This window comes from Babylonia areolata, chromosome 29 (genome assembly GCF_041734735.1).
Source record: "Babylonia areolata isolate BAREFJ2019XMU chromosome 29, ASM4173473v1, whole genome shotgun sequence".
Taxonomy (NCBI): domain Eukaryota; kingdom Metazoa; phylum Mollusca; class Gastropoda; order Neogastropoda; family Buccinidae; genus Babylonia; species Babylonia areolata.
In genome coordinates, this window is record NC_134904.1 from 11,401,580 (window position 1) to 11,424,079 (window position 22,500).

At 43.5% G+C, this 22,500-nt stretch overlaps 1 protein-coding gene across 1 annotated transcript in view; it reads right to left on the reverse strand.

Moving 5' to 3' along the window:
* The window catches only part of LOC143275070 (uncharacterized), a 117,795-nt gene that overhangs the window by 17,897 nt on the left and 77,398 nt on the right, over positions 1–22,500 (reverse strand). The window contains exons 17-21 of the mRNA XM_076579133.1: positions 20,600–20,701; positions 18,823–19,005; positions 8,321–8,452; positions 6,253–6,470; positions 1,325–1,373 (exon numbers count right to left, since the gene is read on the reverse strand). Coding sequence (XP_076435248.1) covers positions 1,325–1,373; positions 6,253–6,470; positions 8,321–8,452; positions 18,823–19,005; positions 20,600–20,701 — 684 coding nt within the window. The remainder of the gene's footprint in view (positions 1–1,324; positions 1,374–6,252; positions 6,471–8,320; positions 8,453–18,822; positions 19,006–20,599; positions 20,702–22,500) is intronic.

The window sequence follows — 22,500 nt, forward strand, 5'->3', positions numbered from 1 at the left end:
TACACCCTTATACATATACACATATTGACACACATAAGACACGCACGCACGCACGCACACGCACACGCACACACACACACACACACACACACACACACACACCATAACAAAACAGTGGGTCATGGTATTTATACTTTGTTTCAGTCTCTCAAACAAATTATTTTAAAAAAAAGAAAAAAACAACCTCAAGCTGGAAAATGTGACAATGTGCAGAATAATAGCCTGCATGCAATGTTAACATTTTGGTGTGTTTTCAACATGTTTTACAACAGTGATTGATAACAACATTTTAAGCGAACATATACAGCACTTTTTTTCATGTGCAATTTTTTTTAATATGAATGTCCTATATTTTATGTTTATTGCTTTTTTATATATATACAATTAAGTCATGTTTAATGTTTTCGTTTTTGAGTGCTTGTCTGCGTGTGTTTTGCCACACTGGATGCAATATAGTTACTCTTATCTTGTCTTATCTTATCTTCTATTAAGTCATGAATCAATAACCAGAACAACCAGTCGAAAATGAGAAAAGAGTCTGGAGATATGATCATATATCATTCTGGAGCAAATGTGTGCATTTTAATCCTTCCACTGTTTTTTGTTTTAACTTCTTTTGATGATGTCATCAGTGACGTCACTATGACCGTGAATTCTACGAGCACGACAGTCAAGAGGCTGGTGTTAAGTCACGTTCTTAAAGGTCCAGGTAAATCACAGTTTCAGTTTCGGTTTCAGTTTCTCGGGTACGCATCACTGCCTTCGGACAAATCCATAAATTATAATATACGCTACACCACATCTGCTAGGCAGATGTCTGACCAGCAGCTTAGTGAGACCTTCAGTGTATGCTTGTATATTGTGTGTACTCTGTCACAGTCGATTTCTTCTACAGATTTCTGTGCCATAGGACAAGACTCTCGTTGTCCTGAGTTCCGTTTCAGTGCGCCAAGTGCGTGTTGCACACTGGGCCTTGGTTTATTATCTCATCCGAATGACTACTAGACGATCAGTTTGATTATTTAGTTAAACTTAGTAGAAAGGGCGAGAGCGGGATTCGAACCCAGACTCTCACGAACTTTGTTTTGGCAGATGAGCGTCTTCACCATTCTGCCACCTCCCCTCTTAAAAGAAGATTATATATATATATATATATATATATATATATATATATATATATATATATATATATATATATATATATCCAACAAAAAAACAAGGAAAAAACAAAAGTACAATGTAACAAGTGAAACGCAAAATAGTCAGTGAAAGATTAAAGACAGACAAACAGACTGACAGACAGACAGACAGACAGACTACCTACCAGGGCAGCGTTGATCTGCGAACGGCTGGTAGTGGAGTCCGTCACATTGCTGAAAGAAGAAGAAGAAGAAAAAAATAATAATATGGAGCATCATAACCTGCATGCAACTGAAAGAGACAGAGAGCGACGAGACAGAGAAAAGAAATGAAGCTTCTAACATTCATGTTGTTGAACAATTTCTGACCTGATATGACACCTGGCTACAGAACACACACAGGCCAACACACCTGGTGTGGTGGTGTGTCCATCGAGATCGATGATGACCATCGTTGTCATCCAGATGGGGGATGGGGGATGGGGGGAGGGTGGTGGTGTGGTGGGGGGAAGGATGCTCATGAATCTATCTGTGAGTGCGCAGATGGCTGAATAGTCCAATCTGCGCACGAAATGTTCGCTGACAGTTGGGGCAGACAAAGACAGGCATATCATTGTCAGGGAGCTTGTTTGCCCGTGACTTTCTGGCCTGCCTCTTCTCAACAGCTGCAGCAGTCCTGTTGGCCTCGCACAACCTGGCGCCTTTGTGCACAGCAGCGCGCCATTTGTCACGGTCCACTGCAGATTCCTCCCAGGAGTCAGGGTTGATATCAAACGCTTTCAGAGAGACTTTCGAGTATCTCTGAAGCGCTTCTTCTGACCTCCGTGTGATCTCTTCCCTTGTTGCAGCTCGCCATAGAAGAGCCTTTTGGGCAGCCGAAAGGCTCTTCTAACACACCTACAGTGACCTCAACTGCACAACACACCCATGACAATACACCTACTGTTACATTAACTACAGAACACACCCATGACAATACACCTACTGTTACATTAACAACAGAACAGACCCAGGAAAATACACCTACTGTTACATTAACAACAGAACACACCCAGGAAAATACACCTACTGTTACATTAACAACAGAACACACCCAGGAAAATACACCTACTGTTACATTAACTACAGAACACACCCAGGAAAATACACCTACTGTTACGTTAACAACAGAACACACCCAGGAAAAATACACCTACTGTTACATTAACAACAGAACACACCCAGGAAAAATACACCTACTGTTACATTAACAACAGAACACACCCAGGAAAATACACCTACTGTTACATTAACTACAGAACACACCCAGGAAAATACACCTACTGTTACATTAACAACAGAACACACCCATGACAATACACCTACTGTTACATTAACTACAGAACACACCCAGGAAAATACACCTACTGTTACATTAACAACAGAACACACCCAGGAAAATACACCTACTGTTACATTAACTACAGAACACACCCAGGAAAAATACACCTACTGTTACATTAACAACAGAACACACCCAGGAAAATACACCTACTGTTACATTAACAACAGAACACACCCAGGAAAATACACCTACTGTTACATTAACTACAGAACACACCCAGGAAAATACACCTACTGTTACATTAACAACAGAACAGACCCAGGAAAATACACCTACTGTTACATTAACAACAGAACACACCCAGGAAAATACACCTACTGTTACATTAACTACAGAACACACCCATGACAATACACCTACTGTTACATTAACAACAGAACACACCCAGGAAAATACACCTGCTGTTACATTAACAACAGTACATACCCAGGAAAATACACAACTGTTACATTAATTACAGAACACACCCAGGAAAAATACACACACTGTTACATTAACTACAGAACACACCCAGGAAAAATACACACACTGTTACATTAACTCTCTCCATACGAACGACGAAAGAGACGACGTTAACAGCGTTTCACCCCAATTACCATCATCAAAATATTGCAAGCGGAAGGAAGGCTCTTATACTGAAGAGGTGAATGTTGACAAAGAATACCACAATTCTGACGACGGAAGCTGAAGGTTGGGTCGGTCATTCAGACACCCACTGGACATCCAGGGGTCTGTGTAGAGGAGAAGAGAGGACTGGCCGTACTGAGTTAGTTAACTACAAACATCATACACAACAATACACATACTATTACATTCAGTACAGAACACACTCAGGAAAACACAGCTACTGTTACATTGACTACAAACCATCACCCAAGACAATACACACACTGTTACATTTAGTACAGAACACACCCCCAGGAAAACACACCAACTGTTACATTGACAACAGAACACACCCAGGATAATGACATATAAATGACACCGTGGAGAAAAAACACTGACCTCAACTGAACCTGACTGCAAAAGACACCGATAACATAACACCTGCTCTTACCTGAACTGATCCTGACTACAAAAGCCACCGATGTAAAAACAAACACCTGTTCTTACCTCAACTGAACCTGACTGCAAAAGACACCGATAACATAACACCTGCTCTGACCAGAACTGAATCTGACTACAAAAGACACCGAGGTAAGAAAACAAACACCTGCTCTTACCTCAACTGAACCTGACTGCAAAAGACACCGAGGTAAAAACAAACACCTGCTCTGACCAGAACTGAACCTGACTACACAAGACACCGATAACATAACACCTGCTCTCACCTGAACTGAACCTGACTACAAAAGACACCGAGGTAAAAACAAACACCTGCTCTTACCTCAACTGAATCTGGCTGCAAAAGACACCAATAACATAACACCTGCTCTAACCTCAACTGAACCTGACTGCAAAAGACACTGAGGTAAAAACAAACACCTGCTCTAACCTCAACTGAACCTGACTACAAAAGACGCCAATAGCATAACACCTGCTCTTACCTGAACTGATCCTGACTACAAAAGACACTGAGGTAAAAACAAACACCTGCTCTTACCTCAGCTGAATCTGACTGCAAAAGACACCAATAACATAACACCTGCTCTTACCTGAACTGAACCTGAATGCAAAAGACACCAATAACATAACACCTGCTCTTACCTCAACTGAACCCGACTGCAAAAGACACCAATAACATAACACCTGCTCTGATCAGAACTGAATCTGACTACAAAAGACACCGAGGTAAGAAAACAAACACCTGCTCTTACCTCAACTGAACCTGACTGCAAAAGACACCAATAACATAACACCTGCTCTCACCTGAACTGATCCTGGCTACAAAAGACACTGAGGTAAAAACAAACACCTGCTCTTACCTCAACTGAACCTGACTGCAAAAGACACCAATAACATAACACCTGCTCTCACCTGAACTGAACCTGACTACAAAAGACACCGAGGTAAAAACAAACACCTGCTCTTACCTCAACTGAACCTGACTGCAAAAGACACCAATAACATAACACCTGCTCTAACCTGAACTGATCCTGACTACAAAAGACACTGAGGTAAAAACAAACACCTGCTCTTACCTCAACTGAACCTGACTGCAAAAGACACCAATAACATAACACCTGCTCTTACCTGAACTGATCCTGACTACAAAAGACGAGGGAAACAAAACAACAACACCTGCTCTGACAGCAAAAGACACCGAGCACAAAACACCTGCTCTCACCTGAACTGAACATGACTACAAAAGACACAGAGGTAAAAAACCAAACAAACACCTGCTCTTACCTGAACTGAACCTGACTACAAAAGACACCGATAACATAACACCTGCTCTGACCAGAACTGAACCTGACTGCAAAAGACACCAATAACATAACACCTGCTCTTACCTGAGCTGAACCTGACTACAAAAGACACCGAGGTAAAAGCAAACACCTGCTCTTACCTGAACTGAACCTGACTGCAAAAGACACCAATAACATAACACCTGCTCTTACCTGAACTGAACCTGAATGCAAAAGACACCAATAACATAACACCTGCTCTTACCTCAACTGAACCCGACTGCAAAAGACACCAATAACATAACACCTGCTCTCACCTGAACTGATCCTGGCTACAAAAGACACAGAGGTAAAAACAAACACCTGCTCTTACCTCAACTGAACCTGACTATAAAAGACACCAATAACATAACACCTGCTCTGACCAGAACTGAATCTGACTACAAAAGACACCGAGGTAAAAACAAACACCTGCTCTCACCTGAACTGAACCTGACTACAAAAGACGAGGAAAAAAACAACACCTGCTCTGACAGCAAAAGACACCGAGCACAAAACACCTGCTCTCACCTGAACTGAACATGACTACAAAAGACACAGAGGTAAAAAACCAAACAAACACCTGCTCTTACCTGAACTGAACCTGACTACAAAAGACACCGATAACATAACACCTGCTCTGACCAGAACTGAATCTGACTACAAAAGACACCGAGGTAAGAAAACAACAACACCTGCTCTCACCTGAACTGAACCTTACCACCAAAGACACCAAGGTAAAAACAAACACCTGCTCTCACCTGAACTGAACCTGATAGAAAAGATACAGAGAAATAAAGCAAACACCTGATCTCTGCTGTGGAGTGATGGCCTAGAGAGTAACGCGTCCGCCTAGGAAGCGAAAGAATCTGAGCACACTGGTTCGAATCCCGGCACAGTGGCCAGAATTTTCTCTCCCTTCGCTAGACCTTGAGTGGTGGTCTGGACGCCAGTCATTCGCATGAGACGATAAACCGAGGTCCCGTGTGGTGCAGCATGCACTTAGCGCACATAAAAGAAAAAGAACCCACGGCAACAAAAGGGTTGTCCCTGGCAAAATTCTGTAGAAAAATCCACTTCAATAGGGGGGAAAAAAAACCCAAAAAACTGCAAGCATTAAAAAATACCCCCCCCCCCTCGCCCTTCGCCTCTCCCCCCTTCCCCTCTCCCTCCCCGCGCTCCCCCCTCGCCCCCACACCCCTCCCAAATAAAAAGAACAAAAAAAGGGTGGCGCTCTCAGTGTAGCGACGCGCCCTCGCTGGGGAGAGCAGCCCGAATTTCACACGGAGAAATCTGCTGCAACCAAAAGAGTAATACAATACAATACAATGCAAGACAATACCTGAACTGAACCTGACGCGGAGAGACCCCCAGGACGCTGGCAGACCTCCTGTTCTCCTCGTTGATCTCGTTGATGATGGTCTTCTCCGTGTGGTCCAGTGATGACAGACTGTCCCGGTCCCGGCTCAGCAGCCGCTGGTTCTCGGCCTTCAGGGTTCGAATCTCGTCCTCCGTGGAGCGGAGCTGGGCCTGAAGGCGGTCCACTTCCAGCTGCATCTCCTGGACACAGAGTGTTTGTTTTTTTTACCTGGTCATCTCCTGGACACAGAGTGTTTGTCTTTTTTACCTGGTCATCTCCTGGACACAGTGTTTGGTTTTTTACCTGGTCATCTCCTGGTCACAGAATGTTTGTTTTTCTATTCATCTCCTGGACACAGAGTGTTTGTCTTTTTTACCTGGTCATCTCCTGGACACAGAGTGTTTTTACTTCTGTTTTTTTTTGTTTGTTTTTTGTTTTGTTTTTTACCTGGTCATCTCCTGGACACAGAGTGTTTTTACTTCTGTTTTTTTTTTTTACCTGGTCATCTCCTAGACACACAGTGTTTTCACTTCTGTTTTTTTTGTTTTTTGTTTTTTTTTACCTGGTCATCTCCTGGACACAGAGTGTTTTTACTTCTGTTTTTTTTGTGTGTGCTTGTTTGTTTTTTGTTTTGTTGTTGTTGTTTTTTTTTTACCTGGTCATCTCCTAGACACACAGTGTTTTCACTTCTGTTTTTTTTGTTTTTTGTTTTTTTTTACCTGGTCATCTCCTGGACACAGTGTTTTTATTTCTGCTTTTTTTTTACCTGGTCATCTCCTGGACAGAGTGTTTTTACTTCTGTTTTTGTTTGTTTGTTTGTTTGTTTTTTGGGTTTTTTTTTATTTTTTACCTGGTCATCTCCTGGACAGAGTGTTTTTACTTCTGCTTTTTTTTTTTTTTTACCTGGTCATCTCCTGGACACAGAGTGTTTTTATTTGTTTTTTTACCTGGTCATCTCCTGGACAGATATTTTGTTTTTACTTGTTGTTGTTTTTTTAATCTGTATTTCTTACATGTGCATCGGTTATCTCCCGGGCAGAAGGTTTTTTTGTTGTTGTTTTTTTAACTTGTCTTTCTTACCTTGTCATCTCCTGGTGAAAGAATCTCTTTTTTTTTCTTTTTTTTTTCTCTATTTCTTCCTTTCTTTCTTTTTTGCTGCTCCGTCATCTGCACTGTTTCATAATAATAATAATAATAATAATAATGGTATTTATATAGCGCTGAATCTTGTGCAGAAACAAATCAAAGCGCTGTCGCACCAGTCATTTACACACATGCATAACTCTAAAACTGAAGAAACTGAAGACAAGGAAGAGGCAGGGAAGGGAGGCTGTTTTGGGAAGAGGTGGGTTTTAAGGCCAGACTTCAAAGAGCTGAGTGTGGAGACTTGACGAAGCGAAAGAGGAAGTTCAGTCTTAGTGCGAAGTGGAGGTTTGCAGTCGTTCTAACTAGGTCATGTTCTCACTCTGTCTCTGCCTCTCTGTCTCTTTTTGCCAGTGCCTGGAATTTCTCTCTCTCTGTGTGTGTGCATGCGGAAGATCTAACACGCATGTTGAATGTCCTGCAATTCATGTCGGCACTCAGTGGGATGTGATTCTACTCAGCATGCAATGCATGCACCAGAAAACGGAGTTTGTCTGCCTACAAGGCGGGCTAAAATTGCCAATGCACGTAAACGTCAAGACGTACATTGGAGAGAACGCGAGAGTTGCAGCCCACGAACGTAGAAGAAGAAGAAGAGGCATCAACACAGCATAACAATCATCATCATCATCATCAACATCACCATCGTAACAACAGCAACATGTTGAGGTTTATATTGCTAATAATAATTATCATGAGTATGATACTACTACTACTACTACTACTACTACTACTGCTACTACTACTACTGCTGCTGCTGCTGCTGCTGCTGCTAGCAGAAGGAAGACACAGACAGAACAGTTAAAAAAGAGGCAAACAGTCCATTCCCGCCCCCCCCCCCACCACCACCACCACGACTCCCCAGACCCCCCACGCCCCCAGCCTCTCACCCCACCTGCACGCCTACCTGTTTCACTTTCTGACGCACAGTCTCCAGCTCCGCGTTGCTCTGCTCCCGGACCTGGTCCTTGGCCCTGGCCACGGCCACCAGCTTCTCCTTGGCCGCCTCGCGACACAGCCTCCTCTGCTCCTCCAGCTCCTGCGACACGTCACACCACCACCCGTAGTCACAGCACGCGTCACAGCACGCGTCATAGGACGCGTTACACAACGCATCATACCACACGTCACAGCATACGTCATACCATTTGTCGTCACACCACACGTCACATCACGCGTCACAGCATACTCCATACCATGCGTCTCCATGCTACACGTCACAGCATACGTCATTCTATGTGTCGTCACACCACCACGCGTCTTCCTGCCACATATCCCATCACGCGTCACAACATACGTCATACCACGCGTCGTCACACCGCGCGTCACAACACACGTCACAACATACGTCATACCACGCGTCGTCACACCGCGCGTCACAACACACGTCACAACATACGTCATACCACGCGTCGTCACACCACGCGTCACAACACACGTCACAACATACGTCATACCACGCGTCGTCACACCACGCGTCACAACACACGTCACAACATACGTCATACCATGCATAGTCATACCGCGCGTCACAACAAGTGTCACACTAAGCGTCATATCACCCATCTTCAGTGAATAAAAAAAAAACACACAAAAACAAACAAACAAAAAAAAAAACAGCACAAAAACAAACAAACAAACACAAAGCAAATAAAACGAAGGGAGTGGAGGTCACTCGTCATCATATCACGCGTCACAACACGTGTCGTATCACCCCCCCCCCCCCTCTCTCTCTCTCTCTCTCTTTGTAGAAAGTCTGGAACCGTGCTGCTTGTCTTGTCTTTCGTTCCTGTAAATTTGATCATGTCTCTCCTCTCCTTCATGCTTGCTTTACACTGGCTCCCAGTTCAAGAAACAATCAGTTTCAAAGTCGTCTCTCTTTGTTTTAAAAGTCCGTTGATGTCAGCGCTCCACAGTATCTTTCCCATCTCATTTATCCTTACATACCCTCACGCCAATTCCGCTCTTCCTCTGACACCCGCCTGCTTAGGACTCCCCCCCCACCCACCACCACCACGCCCTTCCTCCCTCCCCCGTCCCCCATCCTCCAGCCCCCCCTTTGTTCGAACCAGAACGTATGACCAATGCAGTTTTTCATACCAAGTCCCCCCATTCATTGGAATCAACTTACTCAGCCTCTCCGTTACTCATCTTGCTGCAGTCTTTCAAATCCAGTCTGAAGACCCACCTTTTCCCCTCCTGAATACTTCTACCAGTGAGTGAGTGAGTTTGAGAGTTTCGGAATTTGTAGGTTGTGTTTTTGATTTTGTGGTATTTATGATTGTGGGCGATATGACGTATGTGTGTACGTGCGCGAGTGCTTATGTGTGGTTTTTTTGTTTGTTTGTTGTTGTTGTTTTTTTGTTGTTTTTTTTTTGGGGGGAGGGAGGGATGAATAATCTAATAGTGTGTTCTTTTTTTTGTTCTTTTTGATATTTACGGGCTTTTTTTCCTATTTGTAAACGAATTAGGCTTATTTTCAAGATCAGGCATCTTCTATTGTAAAATTTCATGCTTCGATTTTTCGAAAATATTTTCTTAATTATTAAACACATGAAGAATAAAAAGCAGGTGATTTTTTTTTCTCTGAAGTCTTTTGTAGTCAGGTTCAGTTCAGGTGAGAGCAGAAACAGACAAAATATTAACACGAAAGCCTCAGAGCCACCTTAAAGTTTGGAGAGCGAGAGACAGAGAGAGACAGAGAGAAAGAGACAGAGACAGAGAGGAGTGGAGAGGTACTTGTCAACGACTGAATTGTGACAACAGGTCACGGAAAAAATCGGTCACTCTCACCTCGTAACAAGCGTCCATGAATCGAAGTCTCACACTGGTCAACTGACCATAGTCCAACTCCATCATCACCACCACTACCACCTCTAATCGGTCGGTTCAAAATCAGCTGCACACGGCACTACAAATCACTTCAATTGTGTTTTTGTGTCTGTTTTTGTGTCTGTTTTTTTCATCTCCTGGACAGCGGACAGAGTGGGAAGAACCAGGCTCCCTTGCCCCACATTTTGGATTTCAGTTTCATGGAGGTGTTAAAGACTTATCTCATTTAGGCTACACCACCAAAAAAAAAAAAAAAATCATCAATTTCAATCACTCAAGGAGGCGTCACTGCGTTCGGACAAATCCATAATACTCTTCACCACATCACGCTAGGCAGATGCCTGACCAGCAGCATAACCCAACGCGCTTTAACTCTCTCCATACGAACGGCGAAAGAGACGACCTTAACAGCGTTTCACCCCAATTACCATCATCAAAATATTGCAAGCGGTAGGCTCTTATACTGAAGACGTGAATGTTGACAAAGAATACCACAATTCTGACGACGGAAGCTAAAGGTTGGGTCATTCAGACACCCACTGGACATCCGAGGGGTCTGTGTAGAGGAGAAGAGAGGACTGGCCCTACTGAGTGTGTTAAAGACTTATCTCATTTAGGCTACACCACCAAAAAAAAAAAAAAAATCATCAATTTCAATCACTCAAGGAGGCGTCACTGCGTTCGGACAAATCCATAATACTCTTCACCACATCACGCTAGGCAGATGCCTGACCAGCAGCATAACCCAACGCGCTTTAATTTAATTAAGTCAAGCCTTGAGTGCATGCCTATCATATCTGTTCACCAACCAGAGTGGATTTCGGTTTTACACACTTTTGCCAGAGGTACAAAAACTCTTGTTGCCACTTTCAGTGAGCCAGGAGTGTGTGTTGCACCTTGGTTTATCGTCTCCTCCGAATGACAAGACAAGAGACCGGAAAGAGCGAGAGCGCGATTTGATTCGAACCCAGACTTTGACGGACTCTCTGTATTGGCAGATGAGCGTCTTAATTATTCCGTCACCTTCCTCCCTATCAAACAAAGGAAAAGTGGAGCATATGTCTGGCCTTCCTTAAAACCCAACGCGCAGATACGGCTTTGAGAGAGTCTAACGAAGGTAAGCCTGTCTAAATGAATTGGACGAGCTTTTTTTTTTTATTATTATTTTTTTTTTAATCCAAACCCTTCATTGCATGTTGCGTGTCAACAGTTAATTAGAACAGGATCTTATGAAGTCAGACTATCAATAGCTAATCACAATGATAAGCATTTTGTGCCTGAGTGCACATGAAACAGGTATTGCGTGCTGCGAGGACAACTCCTGTCTTGGAAGAGAGCACGCTCACTTGCCAAGTCTCTCTGTCTCTCTCTCTCTCTCTGTCTGTCTCTCTCTGTCTCTCTCTCTCTCTTTCTGGTTCTCTCGCCAAGTTAGAACAATTAGTTTGGCATGATGTAAGAAGACGGCTCTCTGAAGCAGGTTCAAACGATCATTTTTTCCCCCCATGTTGTAAGAAGACGGTAACAAATCTATAACTACCGAGGGGCTTTGTGTGATATTATCCGTGATGTTAAGATGAAATATTACGTATCTGGTAGCGCGGTGGCCGTGTGACTGTTGTTGCGAACAATTACCTTTGTTTAGTTCAGCGCAGTCCGTGGAAAGAGAATCACTGAGCCTCCAAAACAGCTGCTGAACGACGGGTGTAGTTTGCTGTTGTCGATGCCATCATCATAAATGTGCAGCTGTTGCATGTCTGGTGTGTGTGTGTGTGTGTGTGTGTGTGTGTGTGTGTGTGTGTGTGTGTGTGTGTGTGTGTGTGCGTGCGTGCGTGTGTGTTTATATGAATTTGTTTATTTGTGTATTTACTAATACAATCAGTATCACATATTCATGCTATTATTCACACCATTATTCATTTTCTATATTTTAATTAATTTTATTTATTCATCTCTATAATCATTCATTAATTTATTTTCTGGGTTTTTTTTTTTCTATTCTGAATAGTTATTTCACTGACTTAATCATTTAATTGTTCAGTGATTAATTAATTATTTAATCCAATTCATTTACCTTAGATCATTTTATTTAATTTTTCCTCAATGCCTAACAAAGCGCGTTGGGTTACGCTGCTGGTCAGGCATCTGCTTAGCAGATAATTATGGTGTAACGTACATGGATTTATCCGAACTCAGTGACGCTTCTTTGAGTATCTGAACTGAGCAGTTTGTTTCTTCGCGTTGAAAATACTTTCTTTTTCTTTTTTTTTTTTTTTTCTTTTTTTTTTCCTTGCTCATTTTGTATTTTCTAAACACACGGCATTCATACCGTCACTTCCTGCCTCTGCATGACGTCATGTCGCGCAAAACGACACCGCATCGCAGTCCACATGACACCAAACTACACCATGCTCACTCGCTGACAGCACTCATTACAGCAGTTCTAGCCGGCGGTGATAATGATAATAATGATGGTAATAATAATAATAATAATAATAATAATAATAATAATAATAATAATAATAATAATTCATAACTTATCTATGGCGCGATATCCAGTATTAATGCTGCTCAAAGCGCCAAACAATTAAAAAAAAATATCAAGTAAAAATTGCTTGGATTAAAATGAAATACATTCCATAAAACACACATTTCATAAACACACACACACCCACACCCACATGCGCGCGCGCACACACTCGCACGCACGCACACACACACACACACACACACACACACACACACACACACACACATACACCCACACACACACACACACTCACTCACACTCACACACACATGCACGCGCGGGCCTAGACATATTAAATGTATCAACTGCACTGCACTAGATAAGTATTTAAATATCTCTAGCATAAAGCTCCATAATTATGGCGAACAGACTTTGGACTATTCATTGTGCTGAGTACAGTAATGTTTGCGGAAAAGGTGCGTTTTCGGTTCTGACTTAAACGGCTGGAGATCGGGAGTATTTCTAAGGAACGATGGCAAAGAATTCCATGAGTTGGGGTACTTGAGCCCTAAAGGACATTTTCCCTGCATATTTTAAATTAGTTCTTGGGACTTTAAGTAACCTTTCAGAACTGGATCTTAGCGTTCTGCATGGTTCGTACGTTTCCAGCACAGAGGAGAGATACGGGGGAAGAGATTCATCAAAATGTCAGAAGGCAAGTGTCGCTAGTTTATACTGAATACGGAACTCTATAGGAAGCCAGTCTAACTCATGCAAAAGAGGTGTGGCATGATCAGATTTCTTTTTTGCTAAAACAAGTCGTGCAGCATTGTTCTGTACTTTCTGTAGTCTATTAAGAAAGGAAGATGGTAAACCTGCTAGAATAGAATCGCAGTAATCTAGTCTGGACAAAAGAGGAAACCAAATGAGCCATGTTTTTTTCTCTGTTAAGTATGGTCTGACTGAGGCCAGTCAGCAAAGGTGGAAATTGCATGAGCGACACAGGGATGAAATGTGGTCAGCCATGGTCAAGGTCTGATCAATATGTACACCTAGGTATTTAGCTGATGTTTGAAATGTAACTGTGGCAGTGCCGAGAATGACTGGGCCCTTTTTTTTATTTCATTGAGACGAGCCCGCTCTCCTACAGCTAAGAGCTCAGTTTTCTCTTCGTTAAGTTTTAGCTTGTTTCTGCCCATCCACACCTTTACATCAGCCACACAGGCTTCCGTCTCATTGATGACTGTTTTGAAGTCAGATGGTGGAGCGGCTCTTTGTAACTCAGTGTCATCAGCATACTTATGGTAGTTAAATGAATGCCTTTTGGAAATGTCAGACAATAGGCTGAGTAAATAAAATGAATAAAATAGGTCCCAGAACCGATCCTTGAGGGACACCAAATACAAGAGGGATAGCCTTAGAAGTGGTGTGATTTACTTTAACGCAGAGCTGACGGTTTGAGATATATGATGAAAACCATTTTAAAGCAACAGAACGAATGCCAAAGGTAGTGCTAAGTGCTGACACTGACACTCACAAATGATTATATCCACTCGTTGACAGTACCTATTGTTACATTTCTGACACTGACACAGACACGTTAACTCGTTAACAGTACTGATTTCTACAGTTCTGACTGATAGTGACACTAACATATCCACTCGCTGATTACTACAGTTCTGACTGACAGTGACACTGACACATCCACCGGTTGATTACTCCAATTCTGACTGACAATGACACTGACACATCCACCCGTTGAGTACTCCACTTCTGACTGACAGTGACACGGACACATCCACCCGCTGATAACTACTGTTCTGACTGACAGTGACACTGACACATCCACCCGCTGATTACTCCAGTTCTGACTGACAGAGACACTAACGCATCCACCCGTTGATTACTACAGTTCTGACAGTGACACTAACACATCCATCCGTTGATTACTACAGTTCTGACAGTGACACTGACACTAACACATCCACCTGTTGATTACTACAGTTCTGACTGTCACTGACACTAACACATCCATCCGTTGATTACTACAGTTCTGACAGTGACACTGACACTAACACATCCACCTGTTGATTACTACAGTTCTGACTGTCACCGACACTAACACATCCACCTGTTGATTACTACAGTTCTGACTGTCACCGACACTAACACATCCACCCGTTGATTTCTACAGTTCTGACTGACACTGACACAAACACATCCACCCGTTGATTTCTACAGTTCTGACTGACACTGACACTAACACATCCACCCGCTGATCACTACAGTTGTATAACCGGTAGTCACACTGACACATCCACCCGTTGGAGAACAGTGGGGTGGCCTCGACCTCCCTGTGGTGTGATCCAGCGTTTTCCGCGCCGGCCACCCTTTTGTGTCTGGAACACCTCATGAATATTCAGAACTGGCACCCCCCCCACACACCCCTCAGCCCCCCCCCCCCCCCACCCCCACCCCCACCCCCACCTCGCCCCCCCCCCACACACACACATCTTGCGTGAGAAAGGTAAAGTCAGCAGAACTTTTGTCACAGTGAACACTGCGGGTGTGGTTTTTTGGTGGTTTTTTTTTGTTTGTTTGTTTGTTTGTTGTTTTTGTTTTGTTTTGTTTGTTTGTTTTTCAAAACAGCTCCTCCACATACACACCTTCCTTTTTTGTCTGCATTCAAGAGTTTCTCTTTCCTTCTATTTACCTGTGGTGATAAGTTTTGGTGTTGTTGTTGTTGTTGTCTGTCATCTCTTTTGTTTCCGTGCCAGGCATACGTATGAAATTGAAACTTGGGTGTGAAAGCGCTTTTGGTGTTTGTTTCAGCCCATGATTTAGCGCAATAAAAAAAAAAAAAAAAAAAAAAAAAAAACAATTTCTCTCTCCTCTCTCTTCTTCTTCTTCTTCTTCTTCTTCTTCTTCTTCTCTTCATCTTCTTCTTCTCATCATCATCATTTTCATCGTCATCATCATCATCATCAATTACAACAACAACAACGACAATAATAATAATAATAATAATAATAATAATAATAATAATGATGATGCTGATGTGCATTTTCAGAGCGCTCATCCTTTAACTGTAAGTGCATTTAACAATACACGTGGTATGAATAAAGTTTTGGGGTTTTTTTGTCTTTGTTTTCTTTTCTTTTAATTAAACGAAGAACATTAAAGATACAAGCTCGCTATAAATACTATCAAACAACAGCAACAACAACAACAACAACAACAACAACAAACAAACAAACAACAAAAAATAACAACACGGGAGTGTGTGGTGGGAAGCATATATAATCTTTAAAAAAAAATTGTTTCTTCAGTTCGGTTCACGTCAGTTTCACGAGGAAGCGTCACTGCGTTCGGACAAACCCATATACGCTACACCATATCTGTGCTAAGCAGCAGGTAGCTGGCCAGCAGAAGAACCCACCCGCGCTCTGGCCTTGAGGGGAAATAAGATAAGATATGATGAAGTAAAATCAATCACTATTTGAGCAAAAAAGACCATCACCATCACTTGTGCAGGGACATCGAAAGGTGGTATCCCTGTGCAACGCACTGCAAGGCAAGACTTTTGCCTAGTATACCCACCAGGGGCTTTTAAACATTCGTATTTCTTTTTATCACAACAAATTTCTTTGTGTGAAATTCGGGCTGCTCTCTCCAGGGAGAACGCGTCGCTGCACTTACAGCGACACTTTTTTTTTTCTTTTTTTTTTCCTGCATGCAGTTTTGTTTGTTTTGTTTTTTCCTATCGATGTGGGTTTTTCTACAGAATTTTGCCAGGAACAACCCTTTTGTTGCCGTGGGTTCTTTTATATTCGTGCTCTAAGTGCATGCTGCACACGGGACCTCGGTTTATCGTCTCATCCGAATGACTAGCTTCCAGACCACCACTCAAGGTCTAGTGGAGGGGGAGAAAATATCGGCGGCTGAGCCATGATTCGAAGCAGCGCGCTCAGATTCTCTCGCTTCCTAGGCGGACACGTTACCTCTAGGCCATCACTGCACGTGACATAAATGCACTTTTTACACCCTCCATACAAACAGACTGACGTGAAAAAAACTAATAAAACAAACAGAAAAGGCCACTCGAGCATACAAGCAAATGTACATTGACAAGTCGTGTTTCTCCAGTCATAAACACAATTCTTTTCTCCAGTTGCAGACAAAGCTCCATCGAAAAAGAATCATGTATGGAAAAAAAGATACAAGCTATAATTTTTGACAATATTCTTTTTTTTCTCTTTTTCTTTTTCTTTTACAGAAAACAAGTGGTATTAACGGAATTTGGGTGAGTTCCAAGCACTTTGGTAAACATTTTTGGCTGATATTGTCAAAAATGGCACACGTACATATAGTGAAACTTATCAGCAACATGATCCGTGGAACATTTATTACAGTTTCTTTTTTTTTTTTTTTTACATTGGTGAATTGTCGAAACGCCATTTGTCTTACAGGCAAGCGCTTCATTGGTTGTTGTGAGCTTCACTAACTCAAACGCTCACTCATTTGGAAACACTGTAACGACGGACGCAATAGCCGAGTGGTTAAAGCGTTGGACTTTCAATCTGAGGGTCCGGGGTTCGAATCTCGGTGACGGCGCCTGGTGGGTAAAGGGTGGAGACTTTTCCGATCTCCCAGGTCAACATATGTGCAGACGCACGTTAAAGACCCTGTAATCCATGTCTGCGTTGGGTGGGTTGTGGAAGCAAGAACATACCCAGCATGAACCCCCCGAAAGCGGAGTATGGCTGCCTACAAGGCGGGGTAAAAACGGTCATACACGTAAAAGCCCACTCGTGTACATACGAGTGAACGTGGGAGTTGCAGCCCACGAACGAAGAAGAAGAGAAGAAGGAAACACTGTAAAATAAGCATCTTGACCAAAATGTGTTTTGAAAATTATGATATTTATGTACATATCATAGTCAACATGGCCATGTCAGTTCAGCATATGTTTATTTTAGAATATATATATTTTTTAAATTTCTAACTTTACTTATATTTATCTTCAAATTATGTGTCATGTACATCAAAACTGTGCTCTGATTTAAGCAACAACAACAACAACAACAACAAAAATGACACAATTCAATTCAGTCAGGACAGTTGGAATACATTTTTTTCGGGTACCGGTGGGCACACACTCAAGTTCTGCCAATTTCCTTCGGGCTATTACAAAGCAAGACACAGTAGAATCGACTCGTGATTGCAGAATAGTGAGTGAGAACGGGGAGTGGGGGGCGGGGGGGGGGGGGAGGATGGGATTGTTATAGGGGGGAGGGAGGGGGCGGAGCGGGGGTGGGGGTTGGCGGGAGGGGGGGGGCGTGGAGCAAAGAGGACCTACTGTGAAATCCACCGTCACTCAACAACCTAACGGTTTAACTCTCTCCAAACGAACGGCGAAAGAGACGACGTTAACAGCGTTTCACCCCAATTACCACCATCAAAATATTGCAAGCGGAAGGCTCTTATACTGAAGAGGTGAATGTTGACAAAGAATACCACAAAATTCTGACGACGGAAACTAAAGGTTGGGTCATTCAGACACCCACCGGATATCCGAGGGGTCTGTGTAGAGGAGAAGAGAGGACTGGCCGTACTGAGTGAGTTAATCTCTTTCATCCCCTGTCCCTTCCATTGCCTACTCTTCTTCTTTATCTTCTTGTTTCATGGTCTTCCCTTTCTTTCTTTCTGTCTTTCTTTCTTTCTCACAAATACAGCCTGTGTAAAAAATTAAAAAAAAAGAGAGAGAGAGAGAGAGAGAGAGAGAGAGAGAGAGCGTGTGTTTTTTTTCCAAAGAGAAAGGGAACTTGATATCACCAAATCGGTGATAGGCGAAACGTGAATAGATGAATCAGAAACAAGCGAGACGAAACTGTGGAATGAGCGAATCGGGATCACACACACACACACACACACACACACACACACACACACAAACTTACACTTCCCCAAAGCCCCCCCATACCCCCACTTTCCCCCACGACCCCTTCCCCCACCCTGACAAAAACTTCCTCCTCCTCCTCCTCCACACCACACACACACACACACACAGGACAATGACAGGAACAGGAACAAGACAAAGACAAACCCACCTCCTTCAGCTGCGCTATTTCCCGCGTCAGGCGCTGGCTTGTCTCCCGCTCGTGGTCCAGGGTCAGCTGCATCTCATTGACCCTCTGCTTGGTGTCACGCGCCAGGTTGTCTCGCTCGTTTTGCAGCCTTCGCTGGGTCTCCCTTTCCATGGCGGCTCGCTCTCTTGACACCGCCTCTCGTACCTTCCCTCACACACAGACACACACACAGACACACACACGCACGCACGCACGCACGCGCGCGCGCACACACACACACACACACACACACACACACGCGCGTACACACACACACGCACGCACGCACGCACACAAACACCACACCCACACACCCACATACACCCACAAACACCCACAAAAGACATCACAGAGCACACACACACACACACACACACACACACACACACACACAACCCCCCCCACCCCCACACACACACACACACACACACATACACCCCCCACACCCACACCCACACGCACACTCACACACACACACACACATCAACACACACCCACACACACACCCACACATACACACACATACACACACACACATACACCCCCCACCCCCCACTCCCCCACACACACACGCCACACACACACACATACACATACACACACACACAAACAGACACAGACACACAGACACAGACACACACACACACACACGCACACACACACACGCACACACACACACACACACACATGGTCATCATCCACCACTCACTCAGTCACTGTAAGTAGCAATGGACAAGTTGATTTTGTGGTTGTTGCGGGAATGCTTCAACAGCACTACATTAAGCAAACTGCCCCCAAACCAACCAACCACTCGAGAACGACAAAACATATGAAGAAAGGAAACCAACCACACACACACGCGCGCGCGTACACACACACACACAGACACACACACATACACACATGCACAAACACACGTACACACACACACACACACACATACACATATGCACAAACACACACACAAACATACACATACACACGCACGCACACAGAGAGTGGGGGGGGGGGAGAGCATCTAAACACCACTAATCCAACAAAATAATGAACAAAAAAGAAAAGAAAAGGATTACTGATCAAGTATTAATAGTCCAGTGGATTATATGTGTCATAAATCAACGTAAACGCGTCAGCAGCACTAAACTAAGCAAACTGTCCCCAAACTAACTTGCCAACCAATCAGACAACCAACCAACCAAATAACCAACCAGCCAACCAATCCCCAGAAGCTGATTGTGACAGTATATACCACTGTTCTAAAAATAGTTGGATAGTACATTGGCCCCCCAGGAAAGCGGAAGCCAACTGGACGTCATATTGTTACTCGTATCTGGCTGTCAGACCAATGAGAAGTCGTCTGCTAACTAGTTAGGTGGTAGTGTCTGAACTGCAACCGTGTATCTTCGAATGAAATTGTGTTATGCTTGCTCCCACGACATGCCAAATGCTGTGTCGTGATTGATATCTGCCAATGGTTTATTCACCAAACAGTGCAGTAACACGTAGCGCAAATTTGCTGTGGAGACACACACAGGATGTCAGCTTAACTAACGCCGCGAGCAAGTGAAAGCGTGCCGTGAAGCCGTCATCGTAGCCAGCTGAGCGCTCGGCTACATAACATAAATGAAGTCACCGCTTCGCGCTATACTGACACGAGTAGCAAAATGGCTGATTGAACACTTCTGCTGGCTTCAATTTGCAAAGGGGCTCAGAGAATGCATGCGCTATCCATCTATTTTTCAGAGCAGTGAGTGTATACCTGCAGGTCCAGTTTGTCTTGCAGCCTTCTCTCGGCGGCTTTGTGCGTTTCCTGCATCTCTCTCAGTGTCTCCTGGAGACGGCTGATCTCCGCGTTTTTCTCCTGCACAGACAACCAAAAGAAGCAGATGAGTGCAGAGTCTCTACATATTACACATGGAGAACGTTTATTAATGATAATAATAACAATTATGATTATGATGATAATGATAAATATTCATGTAACACTGAATCTTATGCAGAGACAAATCAAAGCGCTTTCATACCAGTCATTCACACGCATGCATAACGTTTTTTTGAAATTGTTGGATGCAAAACAAGACTCCAACGTTTCAGATTATGCAGGCAGACGGGCAGACAGACAGACAGACAGAACATACGGTTTCCATTACACCAGCGAAAGAGGTACAAACAGAAAGACTGGCAGACATACGGACAGGCAGACAAAGAGACAAACAGACAGGCAAATTGACAGACAAGCAAACACTGTCATCCATTTGGTCCAGCCAAAGAAAGGCAGACACAACCTAGTGGTAACGTAGAACGCGTCCGCCTAGAAAACGAGAGAATCTGAGCGCACTGGTTCGAATCCCACAGTCGCTAGTATGGATTTTTCCCATTCCGCTAGACCTTGAGTGGTGGTTTGGACGCTAGTCATTCAGAATAGATATATGATATATGATATGATATGATAGTCAGTCGTGTCCGACTATGACCATCAGACTAGCAGAGGATGCAACTGCTGTCCCGGTCATCTGGGCTAGAATTTGATTATAGTGGTGAGTGTATTGACCAAGTTACACCCCCACTGTCTCGGCCAAGAGGGTTTTAGGACAGTCGGCGTTGGGATGGTTCCTGAAGGCCAACTAACCCCCAAGGCTGCAGCACTAAGAACCAGTGCAATTTCGCCTCCTAGTTTGAGAGTCATAGTCTTTCACAAAAGACTAAGCTGTAAAAAACTCTCCACTGCATTGGAGAAACTTCTGATAATGCCGCTCTCACTTTGCTGTTGGCCCAAATGTAAACTTATGTCAATCTGTGATACAAGCCGAGTGTTGGGCCTTTTTCGGAATAAACCCACAGTCACAAGAGTTGTCTCTGGCAAAATTCTGAAGAAAAATCCACTTTGTTAGAAACACAAATACACTTGCACACAGGAAAAAGAAAGAAAGAAAAGGGCGGAGCTGATCAGTAGTGACAAGCTCTCTCTGGTGTGAGCAGCCCGAATTTCACTCAGAGAATTCTGTTGTGACAAAAAGAGTAATACAATACAATACAATACAATACAATAAGTTTGTCTAGCTATTGATTAATAAGAGTACGTGTGTCATTTACAGCTTAGTCTTTTGTGAAGGACTATGACTCTCAAACTGGGAGGCAAGATTGCATGCACTGGCTCTTAGTGGTGCAGCCTTGTGGCCGAATGTCCTAATCCCCTCTTGGGCCAAGAGAGTGGGGATGTAACTTGGGCAAGACACTATCCACTGTAATCAAAATTCTAGCCCAGATAGTTGGGACAACTTTTGCCTCCTCTGCTGTTCTGATGGGACACGACTGACTATCATACAATAAGGATTTTTAGTCTACGATATTTCCTTTGACTGTAAGACGAACACTCTTAGTTTCAGTTTCACTTTGTCAAGGAGGTGTTTCTGCGTTCGAACAAATCCATGTACGCTTCACCACATCTGCTAGGCAGATACCTGACAGCAGCATAGCACAACGCTCTTGTCAGACCTTGAGTGCATGTTTATATATTTGTGTACCTCTCAGAGTGGGTTTCTTTTTACATAATTTTGCCAGAGGACAACACTTCTCGTTGTCATGGGCTCTTTTTCAATGCGCCAAGTGCGTGCTGCACACGGGGCCTGGGTCTATCGTCTCACCCGAAAGACATGACGT